This window comes from Brachyistius frenatus, unplaced genomic scaffold (assembly GCF_029030835.1).
Source record: "Brachyistius frenatus isolate BFR_SWC_R1_liver_20210118 unplaced genomic scaffold, ASM2903083v1 Contig_28, whole genome shotgun sequence".
Classification (NCBI taxonomy): domain Eukaryota; kingdom Metazoa; phylum Chordata; class Actinopteri; family Embiotocidae; genus Brachyistius; species Brachyistius frenatus.
Window position 1 is genome coordinate 122,769 of NW_027210627.1, and position 21,807 is coordinate 144,575.

Genomic DNA, 21,807 nt, shown 5'->3' on the forward strand with positions numbered 1-21,807 from the left:
AGTAATTTGCTGTGGAAACGACACCAGGGAGAGCTTTTGAAAAATGATTTTAAACAGTTAGGTTGGTGGTAAAACCAAAACACTGAGTTTAAAGATGCTAAACTCACAAGAACTGAGTGAAAATGTAAAATTTGGTGATATTTTCAATGGGTTTATTTTTAAAAGCAAAATCTTTCACATTGCACATGTTCATTACATTCAAAGCCTGAAGTCTCCTTACGCATCGCCTACAACAGAAAGGGGACATATAGAACAGCAGCCAAGAATGGCATATTTGCCCTGGGGGCTCTTTGCTGATCAAAATTACAAGGTGTTTTAGTTATGTGTGTATGTATGTGTGTGTGTGAGTAGTCATTTAATTGTGTTTTATTTCATGCTGCCAATCAGACGCTAAAACATACCATAGATATTTCTGCATGCGTTTTACGTGCACATGTACAGTACAGCATATCCCCATATTTACTTGCCTACTTCTTGGTGTTTGTGCTTGGTCCCACATGAAGCGAGGTGAAGCCATATTTTCTTTTTAAAGTGTGTAAATGCCCCCAAACATGAAGATTTGATTTGGTAACATGCGTGTTGATGGTTGTCATACTTCGAGTTTTACTGTCCCTTGGCCACCCCGTTCAGATTTCCTGCAGTCGCCCCTGGTTGCCAGTCCCCGCCGCTCGTTTTGTGCACATACCTTCCTATCTTCCTTCGCACCGACCGCGCACACAGGAGCCGTCAGATGCGGTTGCGCGCCTCATAGAGAGCGGAGAACAAAGAGCGAAGAAACACTGATCATCCCACGCTGCAGAGTTGTACGGGAGGGCTCGCGCTTTGCTGCTTCTTTTTCACGGCTTGTTTTGTCTGTCTTGGATAGGAGGAACAGTTTTGTTTGTCTGCGTCCCAAGATGAATCAAACCGCCACCGTCTCGCATCAAGTGAAATGCCAGTCCACAAAGGCCATCAAGGTAATCTCTCTGAACGCGTCTTCCTCGCTGTGATGAAGTCGCTGGTGCTTTTAAAATTTTTTTTTTTTAATGTAACTGTGTGAGCAGCAGCAGTTCCGTGACAGCTCCAAACTTCAGTGCGGGTTTTGGTGAGCATGTATGCGCATTGACGCACAGCGCTTTGGAGACGGTGAGGGGACATGCATGGCAGCATCCTCGGCATCGTTGATGAAGTTAAAGCTCCTATCTGAAACGTTGTGATGTCAAAGGAATAAAAGTACACGATTCCTGTGTTTGTGTTAGAATGAGGGAGCTCCTGTCGTCCACTGTGTTGGATGAGGATTCACACTCTGGTGCAGTGGGGGAGATTTCATTCATATCACGTCGTGCTCCATTATTATGATATTGTTTGCATGTGCTGACAGTAAATTACGGAGTCTCCTTTCAAGATGTCTCCACGTCCTCTTAGAAAATCCGAGAAACATTTGTGCCTTTGATGGCCTCTGAAGGTTGCTTAACTTCAGCGTGGACGATCTCGGGAGATCCTCCTGTTTTTCGAGCTGTTGTCAAATCTAATTTTAAAGTGGGAGACAAGCATGAAGTGTGTGTGTTTCTTAAAGGTGAGGTGGATATTGCAGGTGACAGGTAGCGTCGCTGTCCGCTTCGGTCACGGATCGAGAAAACGTCCGTGCGCGGCGGCATCCGCATTGTCTTCGTACTGAGCTCCTAAAACCTGGACTGAAAGAGTGTGAAATGTGTGTGTGTGTGTGTGTGTGTGTGTGTGTGTGTGTGTGTGTGTGTGTGTGTGTGTGTGTGTGTGTGAGACTCCACAGCAGTATCGATTCTGCCGCGGGTTCTGCATCACTTTTCAACCTCCAAGTCCAACCAGAAACATTTAGCTTTGGGGCAAACGTATCGATATCACCCCCCCCCCCCCCCAAGGCCATGTGTTTAGAATTAGTCGACTTCAACTTGGGTTGAAAGATGGGTGCGAAATATTATCCTGGTTAATAGGATGCACGGTGCTGTTTTTTTTTTCTTTTTTTTTTTTCTTGTAGTATTCCAGACAGCCGTGTGTGTGTGTGTGTGTGTGTGTGTGTGTGTGTGTGTGTGTGCGTGCGTGCGTGTGTGTGTGTGTGTGTGTGTGTGTGTGTGTGTGTGCGTGCGTGTGTGTGTGTGTGTGTGAAGCATGTGTCCTGCTTCCCTTTCTCTGTGACCCTCGTGCTGAAGCCAGCTCTTCATGTGTCAGCTGGCTTTGTGTTGCTGATGTAGATTTCTGCAGGAGAAACAGGACGCTTGTGTGCAGCGTTTCAAACGAGACTGCTGCTGTCATGTTGTACATGTACGGGAGGCAGCGGGGCAGTGTGCGGGAGGGCACCCTGCTGAGTTGTCAAGAAATTCAAACACAGTTCTGTATTTCCCTTATCTTGAAATGTTCGTTTATTCAAGATATCTTTTTTTGTGTGTGTGTCCTTTTGTGTTCTTTGTGTTTTCTCCTGTCATTGCTCCTGTTTAGCTAATGCTACTTCGTTTATCAGTGCTGAAAATGTATATGATGTGATGTATCCCTCTGGTACCAGCAAAAAAAAAAAAACAACAACACAAAAAAACCTCCATCTTAAAGGAAACTGTTTTATTTGAACTTGGGTCATGTGTTTTTTTTTTTTTTTTCCAGTTTCGACCGTGTTTTCTGTATGTTTATGATCACCGACTCAGCAGATTAATTGATGAGATCTGGGAAAATGGTCAGATGGCTTCACCGTTAGAAATGATCACACGTGTAAGGTGCTAGATTACCTACAGGCCTTTATTCAGAGGTAAAACCAGAAGTGGGCACACCTGAATTGTAGTAATCACCTCCGTCAAGGACTTTATGATTTCTGTGTGATTTGTTTGTCAACAGGATTATGAAAAAAATTGCCATCTTTATTTTGGTGTAAATGTGAGTGTGTTGAATGAGCTGAATCACGGAGCAGACTGAGGAAACTGTTTTTTCTTTTACTAAATGCCATACATCTTAAAATCCATTAGATGGCAGTAAATTTGAATAAAGGCAAAATATAGGCTGTTCTAGAAATATGATGACTCCATGTCACCATCCACATTCACAGGTACCTGTAGTCCTCTGAGATATACATGTACTTGCTGAAACTTGCAGAGAGCAGTCGCTGTGTAGCACTCGGGGACGGTGGTTTCATAGTTAAGAACTGGTACAACAGCTGAGATGTGAGGCTTTAATTTGGCACAAGACTATTTTACCATCGTTCTAACAGTTTTGACACCAGGTCCTGACAGGTGCATATTTGCAAGAGACAAATATAGGCTTCGGCGAAGGTTTGCGCTCTGCAAGGTTTCCAGTGCCTCATTGTGCAGGGAAACATTGTCCATCTAACTTAGACGATGTCGCCACCTTCCCAGAGCTCAGCAATGGACATGTATGTCGCATGTGAGCAGCACGGGGGAAAAGGACAATTAATGGCTGCCGACTGGTGCAAGGAAAAAAAGAAAACCTTGAAAGTAAGAAGACATTTGTGAGGGAAGTGTTGTGAAATCTGTTAATAGAAACAGTGGTCGCATTTTGCACTGAGACACTTTGACGCCATGACCAGTTTGACGCTTTGGCGGGCAAAAACAAGCGGCAGAGAAATTAAAACTGTTGCTATGACCCTCGTCTGCAAACCAACCGATCAGATTACAACGTGAAATGAAAGCTGCCAGCCTGACATGTGCCATTTTTAAATCAAATTTAGGGAAAAATAGAGTGCATACAAACTAAACTGATGAAAACAAAGTTTTGCGTGTGTCCAGTTAAGAAGGAAACCTCTAGAAGTGGCATAGATGTATGGCAGAAGATGATGCTCTCACGTACTTAGTTTCTTTTGCATTGTAGCACCACCGTGGACCTTTTTCACAGCCGACAATTTGACCTGTCAGAGCAGGACACTCACAGCTCTATTGATGAGGCCCTGCTCTTGTGCATGCTGGTTCGCTCTCCAACCTGTCAAGTCTTACTGAGCCTTCATCAATGTTATTCATTTCAGCTGCACTTTTCCTACTGTGTCAAGTCAGAGTGGATCCACCACACGTCCACTGCAGTCTGACATGGCTCCAACTGAGGTGGAGATAGAGATTTTATTAGTTCCATCTCATACAGTGGGGCGTGCAGTGAAGCGACACGATCTTTGTTGTTGCACTTTAACAAGAACAGGACCGAGGACATGAAATATAGAAGTTTAGTTCTGTGCCTCCTGCACAGTTGGCCCGCTTACTGTGAGGACTCTCTGCAGGGTCGTACAATTTGGGGTTGCACCCGTGTCCGCCCAGCGTCGCCACAGATTGTCGTTGTAACATGAGAATTCTTGTCACTCCTTATCTTTACATCATTGCAAACTAGAATAACAGCCATAGCAGTCGTGTGCTCCCGCTAACCACTCAAGTTGTAGTTTACATGTATTTCTGTCCAAACCAGTATAGATATTAAAGTCACAGTGACCTTGAACTTGAACCTCCCAAAGTCTATAAACAGCTCATTGTAAACAGTAAACATGTGTGACAAATTTGAAAAAAAATCCCTTCAGGTGTTCTTGAGATATCGTGTTCACGAGAACGGGATTGACGGACGGACGGACAACCTAAAAACATAACAAGTCGCCATTGTGATACGACATATTTTTAGAAATCCTAAGTTTGAGTATTAAAAGTTGTCATGCTGTATTTTGGCACCTTATAAACGCTTGTCTCGTGCCGTGATCCGACTACATGATATATTTGACTTTCACGATGGTAACGATGTCAGATTAGTCGACCAAAGAGGCATACATTTTTGCCGTGTCTTTGTTGGGAGACTGGCAACATTACAAGTATGACCCCAACCAATCAGACAAAGGGTTCACGATTGAGTTCCTGTGTCGTCGGTTAAATCTCGATATTGCAACGAGACCATTTGTGTCCGCGCGGTGACATTTTATTACCTCTTATTATCACGTCAGAACAGAAGCAGCCATCCCTTCAGTTTGACTTTAAGTATCTACAAACTGTCGCCGCTGCAACGAGGGTCATTTAGAAGTCGATGATTGCTTTAAACCAATGAGGATCAATTGGTTTTCTGCAGTCGGGGAAAAGCAAACAGGGCAGAAATCAGAGATGTTTTCAGGTCACTTTAATTAACTGTCTGAACACAGACTGAACACAAGAAAAGGTCAAAGCATCACGTTCCAACTGTTGTATTAAGCCCGTATCACATCCTGCCTGCGATGACAGCTGCTTTAAAATGACAGAGGAAAGTGCTTTTGTGTTGTCCTCACATATACTGGCAAAATAATAAATAAAACAACGAGATGTTCTGTTCTTCAAAGGCATTTCACGTTTTTGAACACTGAGCAAATACATGTATATAAAAAAATAAAAACACAATATTGTACAGGAGCAGAGCTGCTGAGCCAAAATTTGTTTTAGATTGTCTTACAGTGACAACAAACAGAGCTTGAATTACATTCCTTGAGAATATTCCACCTCATTTTTTCCGTCGCCTCGAGGGCTGCCGTGTGCTGATGGTTTGCAGGAGAGCCTTCTTCCTAAAAGACAATTTCGGAGTCTGTGTGAGCAGCACTTTCCTCCTCCTCTTCACGCCCTGTCCTTTTAAAAAAAAAAAAAAATTGTATTTATCTAGGAAGCAGTAGCTTCGGCGTCCTGCTGCATTCACAACCTATATTATATAAAATATCTGCAAATTATGACAACGAGGAACTGTTTGACACCGTGGGGGCATCCGCTGCAGCTTGCGGCGGATTTGTCTTGGAAATCAGTGAAACAAGCAGGGATCATAGTCGGGATTAAGTACTCCGAAAACTCCTCTGTGTTGCACAAAAAAAAAAATTAAACTCCCGATAATCTCTCCGAGTTTGACCCTTCCAGCGTCTGGAGCCGAGGTCTTAACGGCTCTCTGTTATCCTCTTAAATACCTCCTCTTCGTATCATCGCTGTGTACTTATGCCACAAGCGGGGATAAGAAATCCAATTAGGACAGATTTTTTTTTGTGGGGCTTGACACCCGGGGTGCGTAAGGAGGCAGACCGCGGACGAGCCGTGGCCGCCGTCACCGGCGGGCCTTGGGAAGTGTCGGGTCCACCCACATGCAGATCGGCGCTATAAACCGGGTTGTCAGAGGAGCAGGGAGCTGTGTCACTGCTCCTCTCCCAGCGCATACATCACCGGCGGGTGCACAAGGTCGCGAAAGAGCAGGTGCTGAACTGTAAGCCGGGCCGTAACATTGTGGACTTAAACCGACTTCATTTCACTCGGCAGGAAATTTTAGGTGAGGGTGACAGTCTGTGATTTATGTAAGTGCCAAAGGACTCAGCCCTCTTCTCTTTATTTTTTTTGAAATACCAATTTTAGGATGCTGCTTCATGATGAAAAGATAAAGTACATCTGAGTGCGAACTGTATCTGACACCCACTACCTTCAAGACATTTATAGTCACATTGCTTTTAAAGTTCTTGAGTGACAAAAAGGCCAGAACGGGAAGTTAAAGTGACGTGAAGTCTTTAAGCGGTGGGCACAGCAGCGTCTTTCATGAAGCCAGACAGGCTGTTTGATAAAATGAGACGCCTGACTGAGGACAGTTTCTGCACCTGGATGCACCTATGAAGGTTCACAACTTACAGAAGCTCTGAAATACCCACATAGGTCTGCCTTATCATTGTTTTGTTGTTTGCAATCGTTCCAAACCTGCAGACTGATTCCTCAACGGACATATTGTGACATGTTCACCGTCAATGCTTCAGGTTTACAAGGCGAAAAACTGCATATAAATATATTCATGTTCCTGTGGCCCATCCCACAATACTTGTATGCCCCCAATTTGGCAATAGTTATATATATATATATATGCTTCTTTGAAGCAGCATCCACACGGTCTGTTGTCATGGTTACAACTTTGTGTTCAATCAGAATCAGCTATACTGGCCAAGCGTGTGGACACATCAGGATCCCCTCAAAGCTTTGCTTCGGGACAAACATGTAACTGCAACTTGGCTGGTCTGCAGAGTCATAAAACTGAGGCAGTAATTCTGGTTCTGAATGTTTTCTTCGTAGCACTGATGTTTGTAATTTGTCATTTGAATTTTAGAGATTTACCCGAGAAGACTCGAAGCTGCAACTGCAGCCAGAGTGGCTTCACATCTGCACTTCTGTAAAGGAGACTTTTCAGATTTAGTTTTTTAAGTGCAAATTCTGAGTGTGAGATGGAAACGCTGCGTTGTGCTTTCAAAAATGGAAAATGGAAAAAGCATGCGTGCTCTACTTTCATTTTACAATCCCATAATTCAAACCTTACTTTAAATGGAAATGGTAATAATTTGTGCGTCTGAAATTTACTGCTCAGTTTTGAAGTCTATCCATTGTTCCAAAGTATATGCACAAGTCTTACCTCCGCTCCTGCAGATACAGAGGCCCTTAATCAGCTGTTTGTATATCATACAAATCAATCAATACATCAATAAAAACAATCAATCAGTGAAACAGTAAAAATAACTAGTTTGGTTGGTTGGTGTGGAGTCAGCGAGGGTCTTCGACAAACCTCAAGCAGCTGTCACCATACATGGAAACAAGCGCTCCTGATTGCCCCAAAACGCATCCTTCTCCTTCTCTGATTCATAACGGAGTTATATCTGAACAGTAGACATTTTTAGAGTCACCTCTTAGGATATCATTATCCATGTACATCCAAATAAATGATCTTTGAATCCACAGAAAGACAACCCTCCTCGTAGCTCCAGAACTCGCTTGAGAATCATCGTGTTTGAAAGTTTTCTTCAGCATCGAAGTGATCCGGTGATAGTTGTCGAGACATTCAAGGGCAGACTGCAAGAAGGAAGCGCTAATAGATAATTCGGCGTACTTTTCATGGTGTCAATCTGTCAGAATGTAAACACTCACAGGCTAACAAAAAGCAGGGCTCAAACTGTGCTTACAAAACACTGATTTAGTAATACAATGACAAAAAAAAGGAGGCGGGGAACCTGTAAACGTAACTAATTAAATACACTTTTGATTGACTTACTGTTTTATTTTGTGGTCTGAAGTATTGTTGAGCTTCTTCTTTTATAAATACCAGTACATTTTTCAGATATAGTTGTGCATATTTTTGCACGCACGCATTGATTTTCCACAGGTGATTTCTCAGACCGACACGCCTAATCATATCACCGGGTCTATAACTTTGTCTGGTGTGTCTCCTTTGAGGGAGATAACACAATTTCCTCGTGGTTTATAAATCTTCATCGATTGTAAATTGCAATAATGAGTCTTACCTCAAAAATTATTATTTGGAAAGCCTGTTCAACCTCAGTGATATCAAATGATTTACTCTGCATTACATTGGCCCGAGTGGAGGGAGAAAAAAAAAAAAAAACTATTCAGGAAAGTCTGTGTTGTCGACCGTGAAAAAAAACCCTCCCGCTCTTAAAATAGAGCATCTCTGTGACTGGAGATATATTCAGAGTTTAAACATGAACGTGCTTTGATCGAGCTCACGGCGCCTCCCTTCAGATAAAGTATTTGACGAGTTCCAGTGTTGCAGCCGAAGTGAAAGCCACTCCGATTTTTAAAGATAAGTAATGAGGCCGACCTGAGCTGTAATCAAACTCGGCCCTGAGCCCGGAGGACGGTGAAACGAAGTGTTACTGTCATGTCTGCCTCTAAAGCACCAGAGAAAGAGTTAAATATGAAGCCTGTCCGTCTTACAAAGTCAACCTGAAAAGCCAAATCCCAGTCCATTTATTCAACAGTTGTGGGGATGTTGTTGCTGCTCTGTGTTGCATAATGTGCAACAAACCTAGAGGAATATCAGATGATGAAGAATATTCATAAAGACAAACACAAATAGAATTGCTGCTCTTAAATACATTCCAAAACAGTTCACTTTCATTTATATTTCACACCGTATGTTCTCTGCTGCGCGCTCACGTCCACTTCTCCTCCGAGACTTTCTTTTTTTGTTTCTTTCCTGAGACCGGCTCTTAGCAAACGGCACACACAGCTCACATCTCTCGGTAACTCAGCAGCCGCTGTGGATGCTCGACAAGTCAGCCGGGAGGTTATTGAACCTGCGAGCACCCCCCCATCCCCCCGCTCCCTCCTCCCGTCCACCCCGCTCCCCCCTCCCGTCCCGTTCGGAAGATCTATCACATAAACAGTCTTTAAAAAGTGTCGGGACCGGTTGGCTCTGCGAGTGATAGATTGCCGGAATCGGTTTTTATAAGAATGATTGCATTGGCTCTTGAATCGCTGAGTCTATAAATTACAGAGCTATACCAGCTGATCTCAATATATCCTCCACTCTGAGTACATCTCTCAGTCCCCCTGCCTCGCCGCCGAATACGTGATAGATGCGTCCTTATTTGTATCTGCGGCTCATTTGCATACGAGCCCGTTCTCACCGGAAGGCTTATTTGTCCCCGCAAGGAACAAGAAATCTGGGATGTGTTAACTCATTATACGTGCACTTCTGGGTCCTATGGAGCGCTCACTGCTGTGTGACGACTGATCACTTAAAGTTGTAAAGAAGCTGCTCCTGAGAACATAACAGAAGTTGGTGCATATTTGAGTGCAAACAAAAGCGGTTCGATGCTAAACAATGAGTCTCCATGTCGACGAATAGTTGTTAGATCAGGCCAGTAGTCCTTCATGATATAAATTGAATTATTTAAATATACGTTTTGTTTATGTTTCCAGGGCTGGTGAATAATATACTACTTGTTAAGGACAATGTTAACAGTAGAAGCGGTCATGATTGTGAACGCGTTGGAACAACCAGCACTAAGCCTGAACATTCAGTTTATTCATCATATATCAGCCTGATAAGTGTCTGAGTGTAAAATGACAAGGTGTGAATGTATCCTAAAACTCCAGCAGGAGGTAATAAAGTTAGTATCAACATCCACAATGCAAATTACCCAAATCTTTTCTAGTTTCATAATTATCCGAAGGGAAGTTAAGTTTTAATAGAGAGCAGCAGCGGGGACGTCATGCGACAGTTTAGTGATTAAGATGCAATCGGTGTTCATTAAATTTACAAATCTCTGCGTGTCGGAAGAGGAGCCCATATGGCGTTAAATTCTCGTTTGATGCTGTGTAAAAAAAAAAACCAAAAAACTCTCCATATGGTGGTCTGTAGGTGCTTATCTCCCACAGGTGTTGTTTGTTTTTCTCTGCTTTATTACTTTCATCGTTCATGGCGTCTCCATATGGAAGGACCATATGTCTTTGTCTCATCTGGTTGTCCTGGTTGCGGGAGAAATGTTTGGAAACATGAGTTTGCTGCCATTTTTCAGAAGCTGTTAACGGAAAACAAACTTTATAGGGGAGCATCCCGAACTTAAACATACTGTAAAACATACTCATAAACTGTGGTTTAAAACGTGACCGCTTTAGGAAGGAATCTGATGATCGGGGAATATTCAGGGCATATCAGGGATTTTTTTTAAAACTCTTTTCCAGACAAGGAAATTCAGTAGATTTGATCATTTTTTTTGAGCCAGGTTATGGCTTTACGTAAGGAATTTTGTTGTCCTTTATCAAAACATAATATTGTCCAGGTAATCTTTTTTGAAAAAAGGCAGTATTTCACCTGTTTTCCGTATTGCATGAGAGTATTTTTTATCCCCTCCTATATCCAAGTGGCAAACATGCAGGAAAATGTCAATTTCAAAGCTTTGGCTGTAAAATGATGACTTCAAAGACTAGGTGATAAAAATACACGACAGAAAAGCAAAATCTAAAGTTTGTAAAACTATAGATCTATCAACAATGGGCGAGAGAGAGCTTCTTACCGTCCCATTTGAAAAACGTTTTGTAGGTTTTTTGCACTATGCAGGTTTTTTGCAGTATGTTTATCAGGGTGCATAGGCTGAGTTGTGTGTGATCATTGTGCAGTAGGTTTAAGCAGTGAAAGGTTTGGTACTGAAAACACCTGCAAGCTTGCAAATGGTCGTGAATTAAATAATATGACTGTTTGTTTTGCCTGCTCAGCTCAACAGCAGCCTGTTTTTCTTGTTATCAGAGGCAATTTGATTTCAGTTATTTCCAGAGTGAGAACCCAAGATGATTGACCAATTCCATGCAAAGTGGGGTCTCAGTGTTGTCAGACAATTCCACTATATGTAGAATATTTACCTTTTTTGTTTGTAACATTTATTCATCATTTGTTTCAACATTTTTATAAGTGATGATGAGCACTCGATCTGTTACTTTGTCTTTGTGAGAGTTTTCCACACATTACACACCTGCAAGGTGATATGAGAACTTCATAATTGATGTCTTCATGGGTCCAACGTTTTTGGACCTGATCCAGAAGGAAGCCATTGAAAACCTCAAACCTGACAAGCATACATACATTTTCAAAAAAGTGAAACCTGGTCCGAGGAGGACCCATCCAAACTGTGGCGGACCAGGTTGTCGGAGCAGATGTAAAAAGTCATGGAAAGTAAAACAATTTGTTTCAATGATTAAAAGACAAATTTATTTTTTAAAAAAAATACGTGAAGACTTTTTTCCACCTCCTGATCAGATGGTATCATCTTCTTTCATTATAAATGAATTATAAATGAAGGCCTCATGACCTCATTGTAAAATGAAGGAAGATGATATGTTGCACGCTAAGCTCTTTTGGGATCCACTCAGATGTTGGACATGTTGACCTACAGACCCGACACCTGTGGCAGTAAAACGAGGCCCTACCCGGTTCTAGTTTGTCTCGGCTCCTCAGAACCAACTGGATCCCTGAAGACCTCGCCTCCTTTTCTTATCAGCATTATTAAGCAACTTTCACTTTGAATGGAGCAACAGTATATAAAAAGATTTATTTACTTACTGACATGCACACAAAAAGTCTTGTCTGAGAATATTAAGGTATTTTACAAGAATAAATGGTGCAAAATTTCAACTCATATTTATGACCACATGGTTGAAGCCCTCTAAAAATCTTCCTATAGAAACAATATACAATATTTTACCGTTGACAAGTAAAAGTTTCTCATTTTAAGAAAAAACATTCCAATACTTGTTGGTAGAAACTACTTTTTTTTTTTAAATTTTATATTCTTCCAACTACCATTAAAGTTGTAGCAATTACAAATATAAACTAATCTAACCAGTAAAAAAAACAAAAAAACAAGCTGACAGTATGATAAAGCCTAGATAGCTCCACATAGTCGATTGATTGCCAGAATGTTTTGTTGAAGGTGATTACAACTGTTCGTGAACGAATCTGACGAGTGGAAAAATTCTGAAAATTGTACTTGAAACCAAACAAAGCCACCAGAAACTATGTTCCCTTATTTCAAGAAGACCACACCTACAGAGATCCAGTGAACAGTTGCAGGAAAGTAAACTAACAAGAAATTCTCATAGATTTTTGGGGCTCATTCAAATATGTCACCAAAATTTGGTCGAGTGTAGGAGGAGTACAAGTATACAAAAATGTTTTTGTACTAAAGTGAGAAAAAAAAAATCTGTGGAGGTGGAAATGACAATAGATTCAGCATCTATGTTTTAAAGATAGATGCTGAATCAACAAATTTGGAAAGAAAATGATCTTTGTATGGCTCCCAGCCCAGAAGTGTGGAGTCACAATGTAAAATTAGCAATCAGGTTGATTCTTGAAGTTTTAATCAGTTATCTTATTAAAATGTTTTTAACATTCTCACCTTTATTGAAAGCTGATAGTATAGAAACAGGGAAAGACCAACATCAACGCTGTCTACAAGAAGGGGATGAGTCGACTCTTTTTCTTGAGGAAACTTCGACCCTTCAATGTGTGCAGCGAGATGTTGGAGATGTTCTACCAGTCTGTTGTGGTCAGTGAACTGTACTTCTAGTAGTCTACTGGGGGAGCAGCATTGGAGCCGGTGACACAAACAGACTTAACAAACTGGTTAAGAAGGCCGGCTCCATCATCGGCTACAATCTGGATAGCCTGGAAAAGGTGGTGGAGAGGAGGACGCTGAGGAAACTATTATCCATATTGGATAATCCTGTCCACCCTCTCCACCACCTGCTGCAGGGACAGAGGAGCACTTTCTCTAAAAGATTCCTCCAGCTCCGCTGTCACAAGGACAGATACAGGAGATCATTCCTGATACAGGAGATCATTCCTGATACAGGAGATCATTCCTGATACAGGAGATCATTCCTGATACAGGAGATCAGTCCTGATACAGGAGATCATTCCTGATACAGGAGATTATTCCTGATACAGGAGATCATTCCTGCCGACCGCAATAAGACCGTACAATAACTCACCTCTGGCAAAATACATCACACAACAATAACACTGTTGTCTGTGTTTCTTGGTTGTTTGTATATAATATATATAGATATATACTGTACTGTATATACTGTATATACTGTGCATTTTATATTTTTTACTGCTATTTTATTGCTTTCTATTATTCTATTATTATCTTATTGCTTCCTGTATGCTGCTGTAGTGAAAAAAAATTCCCCTCGGGGATTAATAAAGTAACTACCTAACCTAACCTAACCTAACCTAACCTAACCTAACCTAACCTAACCTAACCTAACCTAACCTAACCTAAGAGGACAATACTGTTTGAAAATATCCAAAATGCAATGACGGATCTTGAGTTGAGACATGTTAAATGTGAGAAAGAGCCTCTGGGAGCAAGAAAACACGGCTTCCTAAAAGTTGAACAGGACAAGCTGGATGATGTCAGCACATGATGAAAGGCGTCCTGTCACCTCCTGGTTGTTTCTGCTCATCATCGTTGATGTTGGGGTTTTACAGTGTTGTTGTTCAGAGCTGTAGGACATTAATGAGGGAACAGCTGGCAGAGTGATTCAGAGGAGAACTTTGTGAAGTGAGGTCGTGACCTGGTGCAGCCTCGTGCAGAGAGGAGGGAAGCCCGACCTGCAGCCTCACGTCTGCCTATTTCCTGTTGTCAGTGAGGTTTGATGGTTTTAGAAAGACTTGTGCTGCAATGCTGCAACTGCTGTCTCTAATTGAGACTATTGATTCATTTTTAACTGCTATGAGTTGTGTTTCTATTTTTTTTAGAGAGGACACAAAAGAAAAGAAGATTTTTTTTTTCCAGATGCACGCTCTTCTCATTCTTCGATAAATATTAATTGTTAATATGCTGTCAAATGTCAGCTTATTCTCGAGTTGAGTGTTCATTGTGTTCATGTTTCATTGAAACTATATTGGAGGATAAACATGGAGATAACCTGCGGTACTGTGAGCTCATTAGCATGTCTCTTGTTTCCTTTGCAAAAAATAAAACCAGTGAGCCCCCCTGATGAATGAGAACACAATCTGAATATTTTGGTCCTAATCAACATCAGCGCAGTAAACAAGCGGGTGCATTCGGGGTGATTTTCAGCAGCCGTGACCTAATCTCGAACAACGACGGACATCGAATGTATCATGTCACACAGGCTCAGTGAAAAGCGGTGGTTAGTAAATCAAGGATTTTATTGCAGGCTTGAGCAGAGGTGAGGAGTCGATGGTTGTTTACATGCTAAATAATGTCATTATAGCAAAACACTAACTCATCATTTTCACCAAATATTGTCACTGTCAGCATGCTGTGAGGGATTTCTGGCAGCAGAAAGTATTTTGTTTCAGGGGCATCTTTCTGACTAAAAATATCCAAACCAGTATCACGGCAAAGCGGGAAATAGACACGCCCGTCGACTACCAGCAAAACGTGAGCTAGCCATACTAAGGGCTGTGTATGCGTGACAGTTATACGTTTTGTAAACATGAAACGGACACGCACTTAAATGTCACTTGCAAAGGAACATGTGACCGAGGTACCGAGGAATTGAGACCAAATACTACCAGGTGGGATGATAAGGTTCCAATCCAGGAGGTGACAATGTTGTTTTGGAATTGTTTTTTCTTTTCCCGTACCCAAACCCCTTTTTTTTTTTTTTTTTTCATTAACCCCAAACATGTTATTTGTACCCAACCCCAACCTTATGTTTTTGCTAATAGTTTAATTTTCCTGTAAATCACATGGTTGGAATCATGCAGTAGGTTTCCTTTCCGTCCACTACAGGACAACGTGTAGCGGTCACACCTAGCCATCACCAAATGTAGCTATTCCACGTTTTGTTGCAGTGGACAGGCGTGTCTATTTCACGCTTTGCCGTGATACTGGGTTGCAATAGCAGCTAATGCCACTTTTAACGTCCTGTAGCTCTTTGTTCTGGTTTTATGGAGAGAATCTTTTGTGTTTTGGTTGAATCTTAGTTCACCTCAAACTTGTCTCCAATGTAGTTGTCAGCTGATTCAACATGGATACATTTTGCATACCTAAGACCTCTATCTTTTCATGCCTAGTCGATGCATAATGTGACGCTAACACTGAATTAGTCATTATTTTCTGCAATATTGTATATCTGTGTGGTAAGATTCATCTTTTTTATACAGTATATCTGGTGAAAGTGGTTTAGAGACACTCCTCGTCCTCTGACACCACAACCAGACAACTTTCTTTCAACAGGACTTTCATTGATTGCATTCTTGCCTTCTTTATTTAACAAATTCTGTATCCGTAATGAAGTTTTCTTTTCTCTCTCCCCCTCTCTGAACAAAGATGGATGCATTGATCTTTAGATGGTGCAATCACTTTTGCTCTGCCTGATCGTGCACTGCATCCAACTGGTCCAGTTTTCGTAAAACATTTTAGAGTGTCATGCCCAATCAGACGTCTGGCACTGTCACTTCGTTCTGATGTCATGTTCCTCACTATCATAACGCTCCTAAATGCAATGTTCTGCTGGAAACGTGAGGCCTGGCCATATTTATAACAGGGAAACAATCACCAAAGCTTCACTGGACTTTGAACAAATACAATAACCAAGAGCACAGTGAAGGACTTTGTGTTATTGATTAAGTGTTATGTGATAATGATTATGATGTGCAGCTCACATGAGGATCAGTGGATCTTACCTGCATTTTTTTGAGAACTGACCTGTACTGTCGCGTGTGCGACGCTATTATGTTCAACTTTATCCCCCAACGGAGGAAGCAAAGCGTTTTGTCTGCCTGTTTTTGTCTTCCTTACGGATTTGATCATGTTTCCTTAAATTTGAACGTGATTTATTGATGTAATGTACGATCGGGAGTCGGCACCATTCTGAACGGAGATTTTATTTTGAAAACTGAGGGGATGCTCTTGTTTTCCTCTGTCTGGCTTCCTGCCCGGGTGATCTGCGCTTTTCAGCTTGTCGCGATCTCCGTGCTGCTTCAGTCAAAAGTAGAATCGGCGCTTCCGGGACGCAGACTTGACTTGAACGGTTTCAATCAGCTTCGGTGGCCGAGTTTAAGACAGAAGTGGTGAAAAATAGACTTTAGCACGCGTCACCCGGCTGCCATTGTAAATGTTAAAAGTCTCAGATTAAAAAAATCTCCGTTTTCACACGCAGCAGCATTTCTTCCATCAGAAAACAACAGCCAGTTCAAAGCCTCTTCTTTCATCTCTTCTTTCATTCAGCCATCATAGAAAATATTCACACCTGTCTTAAGTCTGGCCCAGAATGTGTTTACCCTGTGTCTTACGCTCCACTGCCTTCTGCTTTATTAAGTATTCTACAGGTCTATTTGAATGTACATTAACTTTCCAACAATATGCAGAAACCTTAAATATTCCTTTTTAAGCAGCAGCATTATGTAAATGTGAAATGCCATCCCAAATAGCTGGCTAAGGTTTTCCATCCAGTGATACACTTTACTGTACACAAAGCTTTTTTCACTTTCTGTGGGCTGCTTCGTCTGCAGCGCAATGTTTTCACAAAAATAAATAATATTTCTAGTCTTAATATGTTCATGTGGTGGCATTTATGAGCTGTGAAGATGCATTTATGAGCTGTGAAGATGCATTTAGACAAATCCTCGCAGAGAGAGCAGGGAGGGGAGGCTGAACTGGTGGAGGGAAACGGGCATTCGTGTGTGACGACACGTGAGTTGCTGCAGGTAAAATGACCAGTGAGGGTCCGTCGGGCCACCTCAGCTCTGAAAGGACTGTCTCCTGGCGATAAAAGACATTTAGGAAGGTTTAATTCACAATGTTAGTGGAGCCTAAAAGGCATACGTTGACATTTCAATTCTAGTGTCCTTTTGTACTTTAGTGAGGGAGGATAGAAAATAATTCATCTTAAGTATCCATCCATCCATCCTTCCCTCCTTCCTTCCTTCCTTCCTAATCTAACATATTTTGTTCAGTTTTCATTCTTCGGAAGAAGAAATCAATTTTTTCTTGAAACTGGAGTTTTTGAGAACACTGACGCTTCTGTCAGGAATCTTAACCCGCAGACGTAATCGTGTGTGAGAAGGGTTTTGTGGTTTTGCGTGTTCACCTCTTCCAGCTAAGACCCACAGACATGATCTTCGCCCTTGTAGTTGTATTAAGAAGTGGTTTGAGCGGACGGAAAGACAATTTCACTGTACGACTGTGACAAGGACCAAAATTGCCGCCCTGCACTCCACGTACCTAAAGCAGGTTTGTTTGGAGTCTGGAAATTACCAAAGAAGTACACGGTCACACCAACAATGTTTGTGCAGCTGTTGGTTTTGCATTATTAGAAAACAGGGCCCATTGTGTATTTTCACTCTCAGAGAAGCAGGAGAAGTCTTTCAGCCTGTCTGTGGTCTGTGTTTGATTTAGGACGCCTTGTTTTTTTTCAACTACGCGTTCATGTGCACATCATGGCTGCCCACACATGATCTGTGTTTGTTGTGCACGTACAAAAGATGCACTTGAAAACATGACTGGTGGAGGCACAAAATACAGTCAGCAGACAATCTCAAGAGGCAAAAGCGTCGCCAAGGTTTCTGTTTATGTCGGGCAAACGCTGAAGTTCGTGAGGAAGATATTCTGTTCTCAGACAGGGATAATTAACCTCTAATCTGCCCCTCAGTGGATATACTTAATAACCCTACTGTGAGGATTCCTGTCTGCTCCTAGTGTGTTTTCCTCTGTTTTCCTCCAATCACCTTCCCTCATGTGTGCTGTCATCCCCCTGTCTATTTGTTGTGGTCTGCCATGTGCTTGTGTTTTGTTTTGTGTCCCTCAGCAGTAGCCTCCTCGGAGTTCCGCCCACTGCTGCCCTCTCTCTGTCAGCACAGCTGTGCTTCATCCTGTGATCACCTCCAGCTGGCATAAATACTCCGGTCATTTTCCTCCAAGCTGTCAGGCCGTCCGTTAACTACCTGGTATTCTGTCCCGTAAGTTTGTTCATGGTCACTCAGTGAAGTTCCGGTTCTGACTCCCTGTCTGTTTCAAACTTACCTGCCATCCAGTGTCGAACCTCGGGTTCTCACCTGTACGAAGAAAGCATCCAGTTCGTTCCACGGAGATCATCTGCTGATGCTTTGGCAATTCTGTGTCGATCCTCGGGAATCACACCATAGACCCTGCCCTCGCTGTTCCTGTGTCGGACCACGGAGATCCACACAAGCATCCAGCCTGCCCCCTGGTGTCGGACCACGGGATCCCACGCCAGGTGAGCCTGCCAGCCGTTCTTGTGTCGGACCTCGGGATTCCACACAGCGGAGCCACGCCCATTCGGTGCATCCTTCTGCCTGCCTACCTGTCTGCCGGCCGCGATCGCGGCGGAGCCAGATTCCGGCTCAGGATTGGAGAAGAGAGGAGACTAGACTCCTTGCTAAACATTGGCCTCTGGCCTCATACGGACTTGAACACTGTTTTTCTCTGCCTACTGTGTGTCAGCTGTTTTGGAAGTAATAAAGACTGCCTGGTTCGAGAGACAAGCAATCCTGTTAAAACACCGCCATATCACAACACCTCCAGATGCACACAAAGTAGGCAAGTGTAGTGTCTATGTAACACAGTAGATTTCCTGTGTTAAGTTTAGGACTGTCTTTAGGTCGCTCCGGGAGTGAATGAAACACGGCAAATGTTTGCAGTTTAAAACAAGGAACTGAACTGTAATTTATTATAGTTATTAACACAGAAAATCAAGGAACAACATAAAAGAAAAATAACAAATTCAAATAATAACCCAATACCGGTATTTCTCTCACAGTCAGTCAGTTTCAGTCTCTTGTCTTCCAGTCTACTACCCGGTAGTGTAGTCTGGAGGCTCTCAGACTAACTCTGATCTCAATCTTCTTGCTCGTCGGTGCTCCAGCAGGAGAATCCAAGAAGCCCAAATGCAGCTTCACCCATGGAGAAGATGATCAGGGGTCACAGGGTCACTCAGCTCCAGCTCTGTGGAGGTTTCTGGGGATCGCTGTCTCCATCACAGATCCATCCAGAAAAAACAATCTGCATACAGCAGAATTTAATATGATGTCAGTACTGTGATTTATAAACTCTATTGTTGGTGTAACAGTAAATGACCAGTAAAATAGTATTACACATATATATATATATATATATATATAATAATAATATTCACTATGGTCAATATTAACATATTTCACACACACATGTCCTCATGTCTCAGTGACATCTGTCACTTATACCTAACAGACATTATTTAAACGTCCACCGTTACTAAGCAACACACTCAACAGCTGTTCTCAATCTGACCGTTTACTTCTGGCGCTAAAACAAGAACATGACGTCATCGTTCCCGCTCGGTTCAACAGGTCCCGACGCGTTAACCCCTCAGCGCTTAGCTAGCGCTTAACTAGCCCCGTCGGTCACATGTAGCTCCACAATCACAGATATCAACCACATAAAATAATATTCATCAACAAATTAATATTTATCTCCGACTGGTTATTGTTCTCTTCTCTCCTGATCGATATCTTTAGCCCAACTAACAACTGTCCTCCTTTGTAGCTACGGATAACTGTGAGCAACACATCCGTCACTCACCGGAGATTCTTCTCAGACTTAAATGAACTTCTTCCTTCGGAGTCGGTCTGGTTAACGATCAAATAAATAAACATCCTCAACAGCAGTGAGCAGAAATCAACCAAATGAGATTCTTCATGGAGATCATGACGCTGTTTCCTTGGAGACATAAAGGGTCTTCTTCCGGGAGAAGGCTTTGATCTCCCGACGTGCACCACAGCGCCCCTCTGGTGAACGTCGGTACTGCATGTGTGAGTTAACCCTTTAGTTGCTGGTAAAACTAAAGTGGGTTACACAAGCATAGCCATCAATGCTCTTGGTGCAGCCAATGTTTGTGCATACGCTAAATGTCATTGCAATACCAGCATGAATCGGTCGTCCAGCAGTAGGGACTGACCGTTTGACCGATTCAACATTGTTAGGCTCATAATGGACAAAAACTGGATCAAAATGAAGCTGCAGAACCAGAGACATTCTCTGGTTTATTTTACACCCTCTTTTGGCACCTTAATTACCAACAATGCAACAGTTTAGTCAGAGATTTTGATGTGTTATGCTAGTGGCGGCTAACGTAGCCTGCAGCTGATGTGAAGCAGGGTCTAGTGAGTTCTCATTTAACGCCTGGTGAAGATTAAGAACATTAATTTATTGGAAACTAAATTCTTACTCGACCATCACCTCAGATGTAGAAAACATCAATTAACCTGTTTAAACCTTTGGCCCTGAATCTACAACCATAGGATCAGTGAAAGAGGATGTAAGATGTACTGTATGAGCACTGTCACATCTTTTTCTCAAATAAAAACAAGCTTCTGTTTTCATGAATAAGGAAAAATCTGCTCCCTTTAAATCTTTGAGAAAAGATTTTCTCAGTCAATATTAACAAATCACATTTGCCTTTTTTTCAGGTTTGCTTGCCAGACTGAACCTGTGGCAAAGTAATTATTTTCTATTATTTGTTTATTTTTTTTTAGTGGTGATTAGCGATGGTTAGAGGAAACTCCCGACCTTTTCGCAAACCGCTGGTCAAGGCAGAGCAGATAACCTGCAGCTGCAGCCGGTGTGATCGTCTCCTCGCTCCCTCCGGGGGACTGTGTGGGAGACTGTCTTTCTTCACCGCGCTCTCGGCTCGAAAACAACAGATTTGATCTGCCTAACCGAACCCTCCGTCTGCTGAAAGGTTGCTCTTTAAACAGAATATAAGATGAGCGTTGGGAGGAGAGGGGGGCAGCAACATTGTTTTGGTCCCAGCGATTGTTAAAACTGCACCTGGTTGAGGAGACTTTCACACAAAGACGTCTTTCAGCACCACGGACTTCTTAGAAAACCTGCACCTTGTTTTCGTGATATTTCATTCAGAGAGGAAAGGTGTTGATTGGTGTCGTACTTTGAGTTTAATGCGTGAAAAGCTGCCCAATTAACAGTAGATAGGAAATCTACTGTGCTGCCTTCAGTGTGAATGCTTTTTGTTTTTTGTTTTTTCAGTCAGTAACATAAGACCATGACTGACTTGTTGGCAGATTACATTTTTTCTATTTATTATTGCTAAAAGCGAAATTTCATGAAATATAATCAATACTTTGTTGTTTTGGCTGCTAACCTTGTAATTCAAAACTATCCTCCGAAGAAAAACAACCTCGTACATCAGTTTGTAGTTACAGTAGTTGTGTGAGATGGCAAGATAATCAGTCATTCTGTGACTGAGACCAAGCAGCTTGCACACTGTCTTTTAATAATATAATAAGGGCTCACAGAGGGAGTTAAGGTACTCATGAAGCCCAATTGCTGCAATTTGCATAAAAATCTGTACCCCCTCTTTGGGCCATAACTCAGTCAAATCTGATAAATTTCACATATTTTAGATTCAGTGTGAGGTACACTGCCAGAGGAGATTATTGTCCATAAATCCTTGTAGAAATTCCAGAACAACAAAAAAAGCTCCCTAAAATGCCAAAACGTGCCTGATAATTATTGCATTTGAAGTTTTGTAAATATGCAAGTGATCCACTGGCGGCCAC

The 21,807-nt window shown here is 42.1% G+C and overlaps 1 protein-coding gene across 1 annotated transcript in view; it reads left to right on the forward strand.

Moving 5' to 3' along the window:
- Positions 1 to 690: 690 nt before the first annotated feature.
- The window catches only part of LOC138621013 (inactive dipeptidyl peptidase 10-like), a 198,411-nt gene continuing 177,294 nt past the window's right edge, over positions 691 to 21,807 (forward strand). The window contains exon 1 of the mRNA XM_069698730.1: positions 691 to 956. Within this exon, the coding sequence (XP_069554831.1) occupies positions 897 to 956 (60 nt within the window). The 5' untranslated portion in view covers positions 691 to 896. The remainder of the gene's footprint in view (positions 957 to 21,807) is intronic.